The sequence below is a fragment of the Bactrocera tryoni genome, chromosome 3 (assembly GCF_016617805.1).
Source record: "Bactrocera tryoni isolate S06 chromosome 3, CSIRO_BtryS06_freeze2, whole genome shotgun sequence".
Lineage (NCBI taxonomy): Eukaryota > Metazoa > Arthropoda > Insecta > Diptera > Tephritidae > Bactrocera > Bactrocera tryoni.
In genome coordinates, this window is record NC_052501.1 from 24,852,131 (window position 1) to 24,869,465 (window position 17,335).

At 35.5% G+C, this 17,335-nt stretch overlaps 5 protein-coding genes across 9 annotated transcripts in view; 3 read left to right on the top strand and 2 right to left on the bottom strand.

Moving 5' to 3' along the window:
• The window catches only part of LOC120772629 (myc box-dependent-interacting protein 1), a 193,215-nt gene that overhangs the window by 112,076 nt on the left and 63,804 nt on the right, over positions 1-17,335 (top strand). The window lies entirely within an intron of this gene.
• Positions 6,878-8,250, top strand: LOC120772638 (charged multivesicular body protein 5). The gene is made up of 5 exons (XM_040101361.1): positions 6,878-7,067; positions 7,151-7,302; positions 7,360-7,525; positions 7,594-7,827; positions 7,883-8,250. Exons 1-5 carry the CDS (start codon positions 6,999-7,001, stop codon positions 7,943-7,945), a joined length of 684 nt encoding a protein of 227 aa, XP_039957295.1. The 5' UTR covers positions 6,878-6,998; the 3' UTR covers positions 7,946-8,250.
• LOC120772631 (beta-1,3-galactosyltransferase 1-like) lies at positions 9,931-12,215 on the bottom strand. Its single transcript, XM_040101353.1, has 4 exons — positions 11,888-12,215; positions 11,628-11,784; positions 11,411-11,558; positions 9,931-11,336 (listed from the first exon to the last, which is right to left on the bottom strand). Exons 1-4 carry the CDS (start codon positions 12,213-12,215, stop codon positions 10,515-10,517), a joined length of 1,455 nt encoding a protein of 484 aa, XP_039957287.1. The 3' UTR covers positions 9,931-10,514.
• On the top strand, positions 12,985-15,579 carry LOC120772630 (acetyl-coenzyme A transporter 1). The gene is made up of 3 exons (XM_040101352.1): positions 12,985-13,287; positions 13,348-14,797; positions 14,851-15,579. Exons 2-3 carry the CDS (start codon positions 13,352-13,354, stop codon positions 15,046-15,048), a joined length of 1,644 nt encoding a protein of 547 aa, XP_039957286.1. The 5' UTR covers positions 12,985-13,287; positions 13,348-13,351; the 3' UTR covers positions 15,049-15,579.
• On the bottom strand, positions 15,624-17,296 carry LOC120772632 (eukaryotic translation initiation factor 3 subunit E). The gene is made up of 3 exons (XM_040101354.1): positions 17,124-17,296; positions 16,651-17,043; positions 15,624-16,584 (listed from the first exon to the last, which is right to left on the bottom strand). The coding sequence occupies exons 1-3, from the start codon at positions 17,211-17,213 to the stop codon at positions 15,763-15,765; spliced, it is 1,305 nt and encodes a 434-aa protein (XP_039957288.1). The 5' UTR covers positions 17,214-17,296; the 3' UTR covers positions 15,624-15,762.

The following is a 17,335-nucleotide window of genomic DNA, read 5'->3' on the forward strand; positions in this document are numbered from 1 at the left end:
ATGTTGATTTTTAATTAGTTTAACCTGAGGTTTGTGGCTTATATAGACATTATTAGGGTTTGAGTATAGGGTGCGACCTTATTAGCCTCAATTGGTGTCAATCGACACTTTCTCGTGCGGAAAGTATATTTTCTTGGCAAAGCGCAAGGCTTCACTTAAGTTAGTTACCTCATCGCATTCGAGACTCGGTATTATATATAGTGTCCAGTACAACCACCATCATACCGCATCCAACGTGGGTCAGGAAATTAAAGACAGGGAGACTCGCCAGCAATGTGATAAATGCAAGCGCTTTCAACGGACAGTCATTAGGAAGCTAACGTTTTGTTAAGACCTGAAGAACACAATACTTCAACAAGTGAGGCGGTTTCCTAAACGTTCGTGGTACAGTATTGTGGAATGAGCAAGAACAATGGCAAATATACAACAACTAGGAAACCTTAATAGTCGTGGAACATGTGAAATGCATTAAAATATCAAACATAATTAGACTTGACAATCAGTGGACATGAAATATTCTCACGCACTACACGTGGCCTTACCTGTAAGAGCAAGCAAGCAAGTGGACGCAATTTGCAGAAAAATAAGCGTGACGCTGGACGTGCTTGAGAACATGCTATCCATTTATTTTCATGGTCAAATGAAATACATATCATATATACTTATATATACATATATACATACATATCTATTTAAGGATATTTTTCAGCTTAAAATCTGCAGAAGTTGTCAATGTGTCACGTTTCGAAAATGTCTGCATTCTTTTGCGGAATTTTAAAATATAAACAAAAATATAGTATATACATATGTATGTATGTATTTGTGTGCAACGTTGAATGTGGAAGGAAAAAGGTTTGATTCTCTACTTACAAGTCGGAGTATAAATTGAGTTAATTGTCGGAAGTAAACAAAAGGAAGCATATTGAAATTAATGGAAGCAGCAGCAAACGGAAGTCAATGAGCATGAAAGAAGTGTGGCAAGTTGCCCATCTAAAAATTAAAAATGCGTCTGCTCAATGTCTCTTAACGCTTAAAAAGACATGTTGTAATGTGGTCTTAAGTCGCTTTGGACCCATGTCTGTCACTTCCCTAAATAAAATTGTGTTGCTTTGTTTAGATGTAATTAATAACTTGGTATCCTCGATACAGATACACCTTAGAGAGGGTCGATTTATAGGGAGCCAGTAATTGGAAAAATCGCGTATGCGGGAAATATTCTACGAATCATTCTAAACAACTTTGTCTAAGAGACTATGAATTTAAAACCAATTTCGAGCTAGAGTTTTTTAAGGTAAAATTTATTAGGGATTATAAAAATTTGTTTAGATTGAAAAACTATATCATATGTATAGTATATACATACATATCTCCCATACAACCGGAAATTTTTTTGAAAGGCGCTCAAATTAGTCTGTATGTACGCAAAAAAATTTTTTTATTAATAAAAATGCATTTGTATTTTTTCACTTCACTTCTTCAACTAACTATGTTCTACACGTTTCCGACACCAGTGCCTCGTCGAATTACTCAAATGTGATTAATTCATGCATTTGCGCATGTTTGCACGTCTATCTAATTTGCCAGTGGCTACAACGAACAAATGCTTGAGAATTAGATTTCTGGCAGCCTGCAATAGCATGGCTGGATAATTGAAGATGGTGATTGACATGAATGACTTTGAAGAGAATAGGGCGACACAGTTAAAATGCAAATAAAAAGGGGAAATTAAGGGTTAACCCTCGTAGTAGTCGATGACATCCATCGAAATCTAAAAATAACAGAAATTGCTGTTATCCTCGTTAGATTTAGGCATCCTCGTTAGATTTAAAAGGCAGACGCTGCCCTCGGGATATTTTAACACTTTGTGCACTTGAAAACACGCTCTCCTTCTCTACTGCACTCCCTTTTCGTATGTGGAAGATTATTTTAGAGGATTTTATTAATTTAAAAAACTTAAGCAATTCAATTCAATAAAAATTAACTCAAACAGTTATTTTATGTACTTAAATACCCAATTTTGGTCAAAGCAATTCAATGCCCCGGCACATGTGGTCTACAAGGTGCGTTCCAAAATAAACAGGACTTTTTGAATCAGCGTTAGAATCTGCAGTCTTTATCGATTGTCCAGAATTTCATGACATTTCATCAATTGGAAGTGAAGTTATTGCATATTAAGTGCCAGTATGTTTGTGTTATCGGTGCGAAAATGAGCTTCGAACAAAGAGCCAACATTAAATGTTGTTTTAAAGTTGGTAAAACTTTTACCGAAACGTTTCAATTGATGAAACAAGTTTATGGCGATGATTGCCTATCCCGTAGCAGAGTGCACGAGTGGTTTCAACGTTTTCAAAGTGGTCGTGAGGACATACAAGTAAATGACGATCAACATGTGGGCCAATCAAAATCCGTGATCACCGAAAATTCCATCGAAACTGTGCGTAAATTCATAAAAAATCAGTCGAAATCATGATTGAAATTCATGGAAATGGAATTGAACATCTTCAAAACATCGATTAATCGCATTTTGACCGAACATTTGGGCTTACGAAAGGTGTGTGCATGGTTTTTTCCGCACAAATTGACTGACGACCAAAAATTGCTCGGAATCCATCATTCGATCGACGCTTGTGACCGATTATTTAAGCAAAAATCACATTTTAACCATTAACCACTCCTCGCATTCACCTGATATGACACCGAGCGACTTTTTCCTTTCCCGAAAAATGCATTTGCTCATGAAAGGAAAACGTTGTGCAGACGTAGTGGCCATTAAAAGGCTTGGAGCGTGCAAAAAGCAGTTTTGAAGCAGAAGGAGACCATTTTGAACACATTAAATTGATTTTGCCGAAAAACCCATTTGTTCTGTTTACTTTGGAACGCACCTTGTAGATATACTTTTATAATATGAATAAGATCCTCGATTTACTGTATGAATGCCACCTTCATGATGGTTTTATAAAAAATATCATAATTTTGATTGCCGCAGGTCTAACCTCTCTATGAAAAACTAAAATTGCAATTAAAATGTACATTATTTAGCACGCGATATTTACTTTGCCTTATTGTTGACACCACAAATATTCATTAACTTGAAAATTATCATAAAAAATATAATTTTGATAAACCCGCCACCATACAATGTACGCTTGCGCACACCCTTGCCCGTGCACGCGCCAAATTTCGCGGCCAAAAATGCAAACAAAGTGGAATATTGATTCCCATCGGGGTTGGCAACGCGCTCAACACGTGAAGTAGCGCACAAGGGGCATAAGGGCGAGATGCAACGCGAGATGATTTTAAGAATGCATATTATTCGGAGTATCCGGCGAACGGGACAGCAGACGGTGATGATCAAAAACAAAAATATGCTACTCAAGTTAGGGTGTTAGAGTGTTTGGGTGTAGGGCCGACCGTTAAACACGCACTTTCCACAGAATCGAGTGCTTTTCGAAAGACGCATTAATTCTGTTGAAATAATCCCACATGTCAAATGCTCAACCACCGAGGCAACGGCGCTGGTGTGCACTCTGGACAAGTCATTGCAACCGCATGAATCGGACACATCGACATTTGTACAGCCATCCCAAAACAAAAAAAAGAAAATATTGAAATTGCCATTGTCAAGGGATGTTGCACACATACATACATGCGTACGTGTGTCAAATGCGTGCGTGCACCTACCGAATATACAAATTTGTATGTATGGTGTTCGTATTTCAACAAGTCACGCGAGTACACAGCAGGGAGCATTTTTTCATTAGAACTTCTGTGCATCAATGCAAGCCTAAATACACACACACACCCACACACACTACGTGTAACATGCATGCGGAAAGCAACAATTTACTCCTTGAAATAAATGTGGCAGACTGCATATTTGCTTAAGTGCACACATTGAGTGGATTTTGAAAAGCAAATTGGAATTTTATTTTATGGCCTACACATACAACATAAGCATCTGCATTAAGTCCAAACCCCGTCTTGTTCCCAAATCGTGCCCTATACAGTTCTTCCGTTACTCAGCCACACCCATGCTGTATGTATGTATGTATGTATGTATGTATGTATTGTGTATGAATGCGTTTGTTCAGCTCATAGGAAATGTGATCGATCACTCTTTTCAGTTTGACAGTATCTATTTCAAAGATTAACTGCACTCCACTATTTGTGAGGAAGTACCAGACGTTGTCTACAGCAGTCAGCCGGCTATAGCAAATTCAGGCATACAGTTATGTATGTATGTTTATAATACATGTACGATGTGGTTGCATAAAGTAAATGCTTTCAATTTTAAGGTAAGCGACTGCTATGTCGTGGGCTTGAAGCCTACTTTTGGGCTTTTAATCAATCTAACCCATATTTTGTTGTTTGTTTTTGTTCTAACTATAAAATAGGAATTTTCGCCGTGTTAGTAGCGTATTCATTTATGATGGTGTCAGAGTTATTCGAGAAAGTCAACTTCCGGATTGATATTTCAGGCGCTGTCACAAGATCCTTTTGGACCAAGATCGATCGTAAGCGATCTAGTGAGCTCTTTGTCCTCTGTAAGACTAGCCTCTCATGGGTTAAGGTTATTTTAACAGGTTAACGCCTTATCGGGGTTCATCCAAAGAGGTTGAGAATCTTAACCGACGCCAGCTGCAGAAGCTGTAAGGAAGAAGACGAGGTGAAATGGTCTAAGCGCTTCCATTAATGGATAGCTGAGTTTGTTTATGCCAACGAAAATTAATCAAAATCATATTACAGCAGCGCGAATGAAAAGAAATACTCGTCTCTCAATGGAGCACAATTTATCCATGCCTATAGAGGAGTCTGGTGAAAGAAATAATGAAATCAATGAAAGTGTGAATTACGTATTAATGAAAAAACATAACATTTGCTTGCTTTTTTAAGAACAAACATGCATACATACATACATACATATGAACATATCATTCAGTTTTTTCCTTCTTAGACGAGCATTCATAAATCTCAAACTTTACAATATGAAGAATATCATCGGGCACACACACATTTTTACTGTTTTCTGAATTGAATGGGAAATTTATGCCGCTTTTGACCGACATTTAAGTGTCATGTGATGCCATCAGCCATCACCAGATCCCGCCATCAACAAATCCATTATTTCAAGCACATTTTTGTCAAAATTGAAAATTAATCGAGCAACCGCAGACTTTTTAATATGAATGTGCATAAGGATAAGTATATGTATATGTACATACAAGTATTAACAGTATACCAACAAATACAGTGTACATAAGTTCCTCAAACTGGAGATTTAGAGATTTTTTGGAACCACCTTTTTTAATTGAGACATACTAGTGCTTCCGGAGTTGTTTACTTTTTCGAATCAGTCTCTAACCTCAAACTTAATTCGATTCATAATATTTCGGAAATTATAATCTTTACATAAGTATCAGCCAATATTTTTGTAATGAAAAATTTAATTAAACTGTGCTAAAAATCACTTCAAATGAATAGCCAAAGTGATGTTGCACTCTTATACAAACTATAAAGTGACTTCCAGAAGGCAAATGCAAACATATGCCGCGCAAATTTGTGCGGCAATATTATCCAAAAATTTTAATTGGCATGCATTTTTTATTTGCATACTGGATGTACATACATACATACATATGTATGTATGGCTCTAGAAATGAATGGGCTACGAAGCCATGCGCCAGAAACATATCTTGACAGATCAAAGTGTTTGAGCGACGCCCTCATCGCTTAACTTATAATTTGATGTGATCCATTTCCACATAAAACAAACATGTAAGCGGCATGGGTGCGTATTTTTAGCAGCCTACTGAAAATTTAATGAGAATCCGATCTTGTATCGATATGTATATACTAGGGTGGGTCAATGGTGTTTTGAGATACTATTTTCAACAAACATAACACACTTCTTGAAATACATTAGGGGTATTCGCTTGCTCTTGCAAGATTGCAGATTGCAAAAATACTATACCGAAATATACAAGGGCACGAGAGCACCCATTGCAGAATCTAGTGATATATGAATGGCTAATTCGGTCAATTTGTTGTGAATGACTATTAATTATTTTTAACAAAAAAACTGTAACAAATCTTTATATTTTAAATAGAAATAATAAAATTTATTTAAAACTTACCTTCCTCAACAATTTAACGACGTAATATGTCTTTATGTAAAATGACAGCTAAAACAGGGTTGCAATTATATTTTTACGTGACATTGCATGCAAATATACATAGGTTTTTGTCTGACATATTTACAGCCATTGCAAATAATTTTCTGCGTGTATTTGTTGTTGTGCCGGTGAACCAAGAGGGCCTTGCACCGTGCAAGGGTTTTGCAAGAGCAAGAGAATACCCCTATTGTATAAATTCACAGCCACACATAAGTTCACATAAATTTTAACTTTATACCCTTGGCATTAATTCCCGTGCGTGCAAATTATATATAACCTAACGAAAATTTCTATTACTGACTGACCAATATTTCAAATGTGCCAAACAATTAATTCAACACTAGAAATAGTATTTGTTACTGAATTCGCAATCAACAAGCGAAACATCAATTTTTGTTTTGATAGAATTAAAAGAGTTTTACAGTTATGTTAAGTGTTGCTCTGTATTCTCATATGTTTCATGTGCTCCTTGTGGAAATACTAGACAAATTTAAATGAAAAATATTAATTTTTATAATTTCAACAATTACGCTTATTATTATAAAATATTAAAAAAAATTAGTACACGTCATAATTATTAAAAGAAACACATACATACATAAATTAACGATATTTATTGAAATGACAATGCCATAATTTATTTGTAAACACTAAAAGTTTGAATAGCACTGCATGTTGAACTGTCATCATTCATTACAAATATTAGTCATCAGCTGTATAATTTTGTGAGGCCATCAAAATATTTACAAAAAGCGATTTATTTAAATTAATTTGCAACAGTTAGAGTAACTTTATCGTAAAGTTAAATCAAAAACAAATATTAAAATGAATCGTCTGTTTGGAAAAGGTAAGCCCAAGGAGCCAGCACCAAATCTAAACGATTGTATTGCCGGGGTAAGTTTTCACAATACTTAACAAAAGAAATGTTTTGTTCTAAATAAACAAGTATTTATGATTGGAAATTGTACCTTTTGAAGGTTGATACTCGTGCGAATAACATCGAGGAAAAGATTACAAAGCTGGATAATGAATTGCGTAAATATCGTGAACAAATGTCGAAAATGCGCGAAGGACCGGCTAAAAACTCGGTAAAGCAGCGTGCTATGCGTGTGCTGAAACAGAAGAAGGCGTAGGCGCTCTGATGAGTTATAAAAGATATTTGTATTTACTGTGATTTTAATTGTAGTTATGAACAACAAGTTGAAGCACTGCGTAATCAGTCATTCAATATGGAACAGGCTAACTATGCTGCACAATCGCTAAAAGACACACAAGCTACTGTAGCTGCAATGAAGGATGGTGTCAAACAAATGCAGAAGGAATTCAAGAAAGTCAATATCGATCAAATTGAGGTGAGTACGATTTGGTATGCACGTGCACAATTATTTGACCAAAAATGTTTTGGAATATGCTATTAAAGGATATCCAAGACGATATGGCCGATATGCTGGAACAAGCAGATGAGGTACAAGAAGCTTTAGGACGTACATATGGCATGCCAGAAGTTGACGATGACGAACTGCAAGCAGAATTGGATGCACTAGGTGATGAAATAGCACTCGATGATGATACCAGCTACTTGGATGACATGGTGAAAGCACCATCAGCTCCCGATAAGGAACCAGGTGCCGATAGTATTGTACCCGGCAGTAAAGTATGTATAAAGATTGATACAATGAAGAAGAATTTTATTTTAAATATGTTTACAGAGTGGAATTGAAACTGACGAGTTTGGCTTGCCTAAAGTGCCCACTTCGGTTAAAACGTCTTAAACACATTTAGTTGGTTTTGCGTCTCTAGTAAGATGTCAAAATAGCAACGTTAATTAAGAGAATTTAAAGCTGTAATAATTGAAATGGATTTTTTATGTCTGCTTTCTTGTAAACATTTTATTTTTAGCATCATCATTAAATAAGCTTCAAACATACATAAAAACTAAGTTGTTATTCGCTCCGTGTCTATATTTCATTGGGTCACTTTAGTTGGTAACTAAAATTTTTTTGTTTACACTAACATTCGTTTCAGTCTACACAATACTTTCTTAATTAAAAGACATAATCTCCAGCGTCTTCTGATGTTTTATTTATCAAATCTTATATACTTCTTTTATAAGAAATTTTTAACAAAAATGTGTAATTCGAAATTTTAGTGTCTTGAGTATAAATGTATATGTAATGTATAGCGAACATTTAACAATGCTACTTGGCACAGTTGCATTTAAAAGTATGGCAACATTTATGTGTATTTTATTTCATTGACCTATGAACATATTAATACAAAGGTATGTTACACACCTGGACTATTCACTTGTGAAGTTACATAGAAATACTCGTACACATTTAAATAATTGTGCATAATACTTTTACTTACAATATACATACATACATACACTTAATTATTTCATAAAGCTTAAACAAAAAACAAACAACACTGCGTCAAAGTAATTCTATTGCCATTGGTGTATTATTTTTAAATGTTTGTGCACTAAATGTTTGAAAAAATGGGAAGATTTTATTGCCAATTGAAACCAATGAAGTCTTCAGAATTGAAAAAGTTTATAAACATTTCTAAAATTCGGAAGCAAAAATTTAGTTAGCACAACAACATCGTCAAAAAAGTGTAAAAAGGGGGCTAGGAGCTTTGCAGACCAACGGTTGTGCTCAAAAAAGCGGTTTAAAATCTAGATATGTATGAAGAAACATTTTAGAAAAATATTTAGATAAAAATAAAAAAAAAATGAAAATTCAATACAACTTGGTTTAATATGTGATTCACGGAACGTAGTGACATCATCATTTGTTTTCGCATAATCAAAAAAAAAACATATATTTAAAATAAAACGTAAATTTGAATAAACCTTATTGTGCAAAAGACATAGACATTATAATATTTATAAATTTTTAGTCGGCTGCCTGTGTCTCTATTTTAGTTTTTTAAGTACTTTACAGAGTATCGATTATTTCAACTATATAGATGGCTGGAAAATCACAATTATTATTTTTAAATAAACCATAAATCAATAAACCCGATTTTTTGTTTTTGTTTTACAATTGTATATAATTATAAATATATCCTTGTCGTAGCACAATTCACAAACTATAAATTTAAAAACGGCCACGAAATTTTACTAATTCGACATAGTACACTTTCTATCAAGATATGTTTCCATGTATTTACATTTTTGAAGATAATTTCATTTAAATGTTGACTCATGTGGTTTCAACAAGATGGCGCTACATGCCACACAGCTCATGATTCTATGGCCATTTTGAGGGAAAACTTCGGAGAACAATTCATCTCAAGAAATGGACCCGTAAGTTGGCCACCAAGATCATGCGATTTAACGCCTTTAGACTATTTTTGTGGGGCTACGTCAAGTCTAAAGTCTACAGAAATAAGCCAGCAACTATTCCAGCTTTGGAAGACAACATTTCCGAAGAAATTCGGGCTATTCCGGCCGAAATGCTCGAAAAGTTGCCCAAAATTGACTTTCCGAATGGACCACCTAAGACGCAGCCGCGGTCAACATTTAAATGAAATTATCTTCAAAAGTAAATGTCATGAACCAATCTAACGTTTCAAATAAAGAACCGATGAGATTTTGCAAATTTTATGCGTTTTTTTTTAAAAAAAAGTTATCAAGCTCTTAAAAAATCACCCGATATAAATTTAAAAAGACGGCCACGAAATTTTACTAATTCGACATAGTACACTTTCTATCAAGATATGTTTCCATGTATTTACATTTTTATTATTATTTTACGAATAGAACTTTCAGTTTACAACAAATGACAGACTTTGTTAAACAAGGACAGACTTTAGCTTAATCCATAAGAATAATTTGGTAAACTTTAGTAAAAACTTGAATTATGTTAAAACTATTATTGCCTAATCGTGTATTGGGACTTACATATGTAGATTTGATTAGGGACGTACACAGCTACATGCATAAGTAATTAAAATAACATACTGATATTGTTCTTGTATTTGGACTATTTCTTTGCTTACTTGATTAACTTGTGCGAAATGGTTGTGGAGCAGGTTGCATATAATGCGGTTAAGTGGAAATTTAAAATATTTTTTAAATCATCTGTAGCTTTCAAATACTTATGAATATAGAATAACTTTTATATATGTATATACATATGTACACGTGCATATTAGTGCGTACTTTTTCTTCAACTTAATCTAATGCGAAGCACATTCTTAACGGTGGTGCAAAATATGAAAACAAAACGAAACACAAAATAAAAATCAAATAACTAAAGAACATTAAAATACGACAATAATCGAAATATACATAAATATAACATTCGCACGACAGTCTCAATTTTCATATACTCAAACACAGCCGATTTGCTTATGCAAGCGCTTATTCATATATTTAGCAGGAGGCGCGCAATACAAGCTCGTATTGGTCACATATAAATAGGCATCCAACATACTCTCATCTTTCACTTCATGCTGCGAGATGCTTCCACGAAAACTGCACCAGTCCCTGGCACGAGTATAACTAAATAGTGCATTGTGACGACGGGGTAGGCGAATTTTTTCTGCGCATATGCCTGTTAAGTAGACATCTTCGATGTGTATGAAGGTGGTATTTAGAGCGGCTTGGTATAATCGTGGTACCACGTCGGCAGACATAACATATGCCGAGCCGCTCAAGTATTTTGGATATTTATCGCCCGGAAACATGTAGTATGGCATATACCATTTATTGCTAACCAACGACACTGGTCGTGAGGAACAAAATAAATGACCTCCCAGGTAATTTCTGGTAATGTTGAAGCGATTTCGTGGTAATAACACATGGTATGTGTTTGTGTCATACAAATCCAAAGTATCGTTGTAGAGCGGTATCGTGCCACCTAATAGGTAGTGCAGAAGATTTGGCACATTTAGGAAAGTATCATCGTCCACTTTCATAAAGAATGCCGATCGCCGTGCGCAACGTTGAGTCATCCATTTTAGAGCAAGCACTGATTTGAGGGTCAAATTGTTATAAGTATCGATGAAATTTTCTTGTATAATATCGCCGTATTGTTCGAACTCTGAGCGTATAAGTGATGATGTTTCATTTGACGGATCAGCATTGGGTCCATGACGACCCAACATAAAGTAAACTTTTACCGGTATCACAACAGGAATAGTACGTGTGTCCTGAAATGTTCAAATAATCGAAAAAATGAGCAAAGTCTAAATATTCTATTATTTCTAACTTTAAGAGCACTTACATTTGTTGACAGATTTAGGAATTTGCTATAGTATTGTAAACGTTCTGGCGACGGTTCCAAGTATTGACCTTCAAAACGCTTATGTAGTTTCGCAAACATGCCAATATTGAAGTGAGATGTGTTGCCCCATGTTTCACGTATGACTTGTCTGAAATAATTATTTTTTTATTAATATATCTTTATGAACATGAGTATATATATTTTGCATATATCAAACCTTATGGCAAAGTTCTGTATACTTGAACAAACAACAACCAGTAGAAACAACTTATTTTGACACACATGCTGAGGTTCCAGAATCACTGTGTTGTTATCAGGTAGCACATAATCAGCTAAATTCCTGGACGTATTGAAGCCCCAATCCGGTAGTGCAGCTGTAATAAATAGACAAATATTAAAAATAAATATTGTACTTTTAAATTCTATAGTGAATAATGCACATTTTGTATTTCATTTATAATATACACTGATACTTACTATGTCGTGTGTGCATGTTCGGAATAAGTGGCATGTAGAATGACATTAACATTAAAAGTAATATCATTGTACAACATATTATACGTATTACAGCACGTTTTCGCCAACGCAATCCCGACATCATTATTTGAATGAAGGAAAACTCGTGCTTTCCATAATACTGCTGCGATGTCCTCTTATACTCCAGCTCTTCATCACTACAATCCATATCACTATTGCCAACCTCTGCTGTTTCCAAGTCAGTTGAGGAATATATATCCGTGATGTCGCGCTTGTGATGACTCCTTTGTGGCAGTAATAAGCACTTTTCACGTTGACCCGGAACCATTTTGCGTGCAACAAACGTTAGCTATCAGCATATTCAATCTAAAGTGCATTAATTGGTCCTGAAGCGACCTTAATTGATGTAGTTGTTATTTTTTAAACCTGCGTAGAGTAAATGATGCATGCAACACCTGTTTCCTTTGTCGACCGGTTTAGAACTACATTGATCACGAGTATTTCGAGTAAACCCCTCAAATCTTATTTTATTACGTTTGTAGGTATTTACGTATGTATTTAGGAAGACAAGTACCCAGCACAGTATCACTTACTATTTTACAGTAGATAAAGAGACACTATTCAATATAATTTCAAATATTACCATGTTAATAAAATGATTAATTTCACACTGATAAACAATTTTATAGCAACTGCAGCAGAGTAATTTACCAACAAATGTGCAAACAAATAATTGATTGAATTGACCGCATAACAGCTGTCGGCCAGAGGTACCGACTCTCAATATTTACTAGGAGCTTATTCTCTTTTTCTGTAAGGAATTCTCTCTTCATTGTGATATTGAGTTATCATATATTAGCATTATGTAAAAATCCATATTTATTTAATAATTTAATAATTCTTTTGCCAAAAGTGGCAAGACTTAATTGACCAAGTGTGGTTATACACTTGGATTCAAATAAAACATAATAAAGTCGTATTTTATGTTTTTGCGAAGTAATCGGTTACGAAATGAAACGTTCATAATCTTATGATATTGGCGACCCTATTCTCAGCACAAAACAAAAAAGCACAAAATAAATTGTTGGTAAATTGTATTCTAAAAGTGCTTTGGGTTTTCTTGTTGTAGCTCCGGTTTTAATTTAGATTTTGTGTATTAACATTTATAAATTTTTGTGAACTAAATCCCGAAAATATTTTTGCAACAAATAAACGGACGATATTTGTGTGCATATGTTACATGTAATGAAAACTTAAATTTATGTAAATTCAATCGAATAAATTCTGACACGCAGTACAAATGCACCAACCTATAATCTATACGTTGTAGAGTGGGCATACATGTAAGAAGGCAGAAAGTTACTGACGTGTCGCTGTGATCGATTTCAAAAATAACTAATGTAAATATTGTAGGTTATTGAAAGCGTTGACAATTTTAATCACAATAAACGTTCTTTTAGAAATATGACTGTGCGCCGTCGACAGGAAACGAATGGGATGTCGGCTGATGAAAGTGACAAGCAGAAATTGCTGGTCGAAACACCACCGTCGGACTGTTCATCGAATGTAAATGATGAATTTCATGAGAAAACAGATATACGCGGCGATCGCGGAAATATTGCCATACTTTTCTTCCTCTACGTAATGCAAGGTATACCATTGGGTCTGATAGCGGCCGTTCCGATGCTTTTGCAGAATCGTGGAGCTAGTTATAAACAGCAAGCCGAATTTTCCTTCGCGTATTGGCCTTTTAGTATGAAACTTTTATGGGCGCCAATTGTTGATTCCATCTACTTTCGGCGATTTGGAAGACGAAAATCATGGTTGGTTCCATCGCAATATCTAATTGGTATCTTTATGCTTTTCCTATCATGGCAAGTAGAACGATGGTTAGGTGGTAATGGGTCTGATCCCAATGTACCATTCTTAACCATGCTGTTTTTTTTACTTAACTTTTTGGCCGCTACCCAAGATATTGCTGTAGATGGTTGGGCGCTTACTATGTTGAAGCGATGCAATGTTGGTTATGCGTCCACATGCAACAGTGTGGGCCAAACCGCTGGCTACTTTCTAGGCTATGTGGTCTTTATAGCGCTGGAATCAAAAGACTTTTGCAACAATTATCTACGCACAGAACCGTTGGATACAGGACTTGTGACATTGCCTGAATTTTTATGGTTCTGGGGAGTTTGTTTCATGGTAGTGACGACTTTAGTGGCGATCTTTAAAAAGGAGAACGATGTACAGGATGCACATACGGCGGCACGTTACACCGATGAACACGAGTTGAATCTACGCGAGAGCTACAAAATTCTCTTTGACATGGTGCGCATGCGCCCCATACAAATTTTAGCCGCTATATTGTTAACCGTCAAAGTTACTTTTGCCGCCTGTGATGCAGTCACATCATTAAAATTAATCGATGCTGGTGTGCCAAAAGAGAAGTTAGCGCTACTGGTTGTGCCCATAATCCCATTGCAAATAGTGTTGCCACTAATCGTGAGCCGTTATACCCACGGACCACGCCCAATGGAGATATATGTGAAAGCCATACCATATCGAATTGTCTTTAGTACGATAGCGGCCATCATTACTTATTGCACACCTTTTATGATATCGAACGGCCATGTACCCATCTACTACTATGTGCTCTTAATTGTTAATTACGCATTGTACCAGGTGTTCCTCTACTGCATGTTCGTCGCTGTAATGGCATTTTTCGCGAAAATTTCCGATCCTGCAGTAGGTGGTACATACATGACATTCCTCAACACACTGTCGAATCTGGGAGGAAACTGGCCAAACACTGTGGTTTTGTGGTTGGTGGATGTACTAACATGGCAAGAGTGTACCCATGTAGACCCAAAAGTGGCCACACAAAATAGTTGTCTGACAAAAACACAAAAATCGGTAAGTCTATTTGAAATATAATTTTATATCATAAATAATAAATGTTTAATTAGGAATGCGAGGCCGCCGGTGGTGAATGTAAAATTGTCTTCGATGGCTACTACATTGAATCGATTATATGTATAGTATATGGCATTGTGTGGTTGTTGTGTGTTCGGCGTTGGATAAACTATTTGCAAAACTTGCCCACGCGAAGTTGGTTGGTCGTTAAAAAGGGAAAGAGTGCTGGCAGTGCCAAAAAGTCAAGATAGCAATTCATTGTATGACATGAGGAGGATGATGGTCACACCCACCTGTTGGATGACTTTAAGGTTGACGCGGTGGAAGAGTTGGAGGTGTATACTAAATCTGTGCGGAATATACATGCTTCGCCGATTTAAAACACAATTTGTTATGCCCTTTAGTATAGAATTAACATAATACAATATTTGTTTGAAAATTCCAATAATATGCTTTTATATGTATGTGAAAATATAGTGCAATTGAATTTTAGTTGTAAGGTATGCATTTGCTTAACCAGTGGTTCAATACAAAAACAATCGCCTTGCTGTCAAAAAGTTGTTGCAATCTATGGCAAAAACTGTGTGAGAGTAATGAGAATTGTGAAAATTGATGTTCGTCTTGTCCTAATATTAATTAAAATATAATACTGCAAAACTTGTATTTATATAAAAAAAAGGAAATTCCTACAGCTTAAGATTTGATGTAAATTCCTACATAAGTTATTTGTAAAAATTTTGGAGAATTGAAAAAAATAAGACTCAAATATGCAGCCCGAATAATAGATGTTGTTTTATTCCAGCCTTTTTGTGTTTTGCGTGGTACATACAAAAATTTATATTATACATTTTCTATGCTGTATTAAATATTACTCCTTCCGAACACTAGCAAGCAAATCCAACCCTTTAGTACGTAATTGTAATTCGTTTGTGTTACACTTTACAGACTACTTTTTTCGTTTATATTCAATAATATTTCCATGAGTCGGCCGATTCGGGGTTCTTCTGCTTACTTTTACGCTCGATTAATCCAGCCAAATGCTCTGAACGCATAGACAATGAATCAATTTTTTCTACCAGTTGCTGGTAGGGACTCAGAGGTTGAGTTCCCATAACAACGTGTCCCAATTTTGAGTCAATTTTGGCATTTAAACGAGCATTGCGAATTAAGTTGACAATCCAGCATTCAGCTTCGCTAGGTTTCATGTTCAGCTTGTCAGCAAGCATACTAATCGTGATGCACTGATGAATACGGCAGAAAGTTTCGAAAATCATTAGACGAGCGTCCTCGACGAATTCACTCAAACAGGCGACAATGAAGAAGTCATTCAAGATCACAGTTTGGCATTCGTGCAGTTTTAAACGAGCACCTTCAAAATCAAAGTTCACATAAAGACATTCAAGGAACTCTGTTATGGGGTCACGGTAGGTGTACGATTCTTGCTGGATCACCTTGATGAGGTCCTTGAGTGCGTTGCGACGCGTACGATTGATGATGACAGCAGTGGCCAAATACCGCATAATGTGTGGGCACATTGTTTGTATAGCATTCAAATAGAGAGGCTTATACAAGAACATATCAATAATAAGATCACGACCTTTGGGATGATTGAAGAATACCAACACTGACCAGTGGATCAACCAGGTCCGTTGTTGAAGTGCTTGTATTGTTGTGAAATTGGCATTATCGATATAGTCGCGCAAGCGTGTCAAATCTTCCAAAGCTGTATTCCAATTCAAGGTCAGAATTTCAGCTGCCAATTTTCCCCATAATACATTAAGGTAGTTCTATAACAAAAAAAGCAATATATAACATTTCTTAGCAATATTCATAAATTATATAAAACAATATACCTTGTCGTTTGGTGACATCACAATCAGGCAGAAATATAAGTAGGACGTTGATTCTTGGTAGTTACCGCACTCATACAAATACTTAGCCAGCTTGTATGCACTTTCCAAATGTTCCACCTTAAAGTTGTAATCCTTTTGCAGAGCATTAACAAAAGTTTTGGAGTCTTTCATGCTCTCACCATTCTTAAGAATATCGGTAGCTTTCATAATCGGTGCTACTTCATTTTGCAATTGCTTTAGTGTAGCCAGCACCTCAGCCTTGCGTTGCACCAACTCTTCCGGCATTTCTTGACTAAGGTTTAAACGTTTACGTGTGTCCATGGTGTAATCGATCATGTTGGTTTTGTTGACCGTATCTAGGATGTATTCCAACAATTCTTGTTGATTGTATATCTAAAATAATAGAAATAATAAATATTTTACAAAAAAAAATACATAGAAAATGACTACAAAGCGAATGAAATATTTCTAACCTCCTTTCCGCACAAGAATTCCAACAACGGGAAAGTAAGATGCCTGTCCAAAAATTGACAATTTATTCTTGTTAAATCGAATTGCGCCATTCTGAAAGTTAGTTTTTCACTGTTTGGAGAATATTTTCAAAGGTTTCACGATAGTTTGGCGTACAAATAACGTGCTGACAAAACTTAGACGTCGCCTATTCTTTGCGAAGAACAGGTAAAAA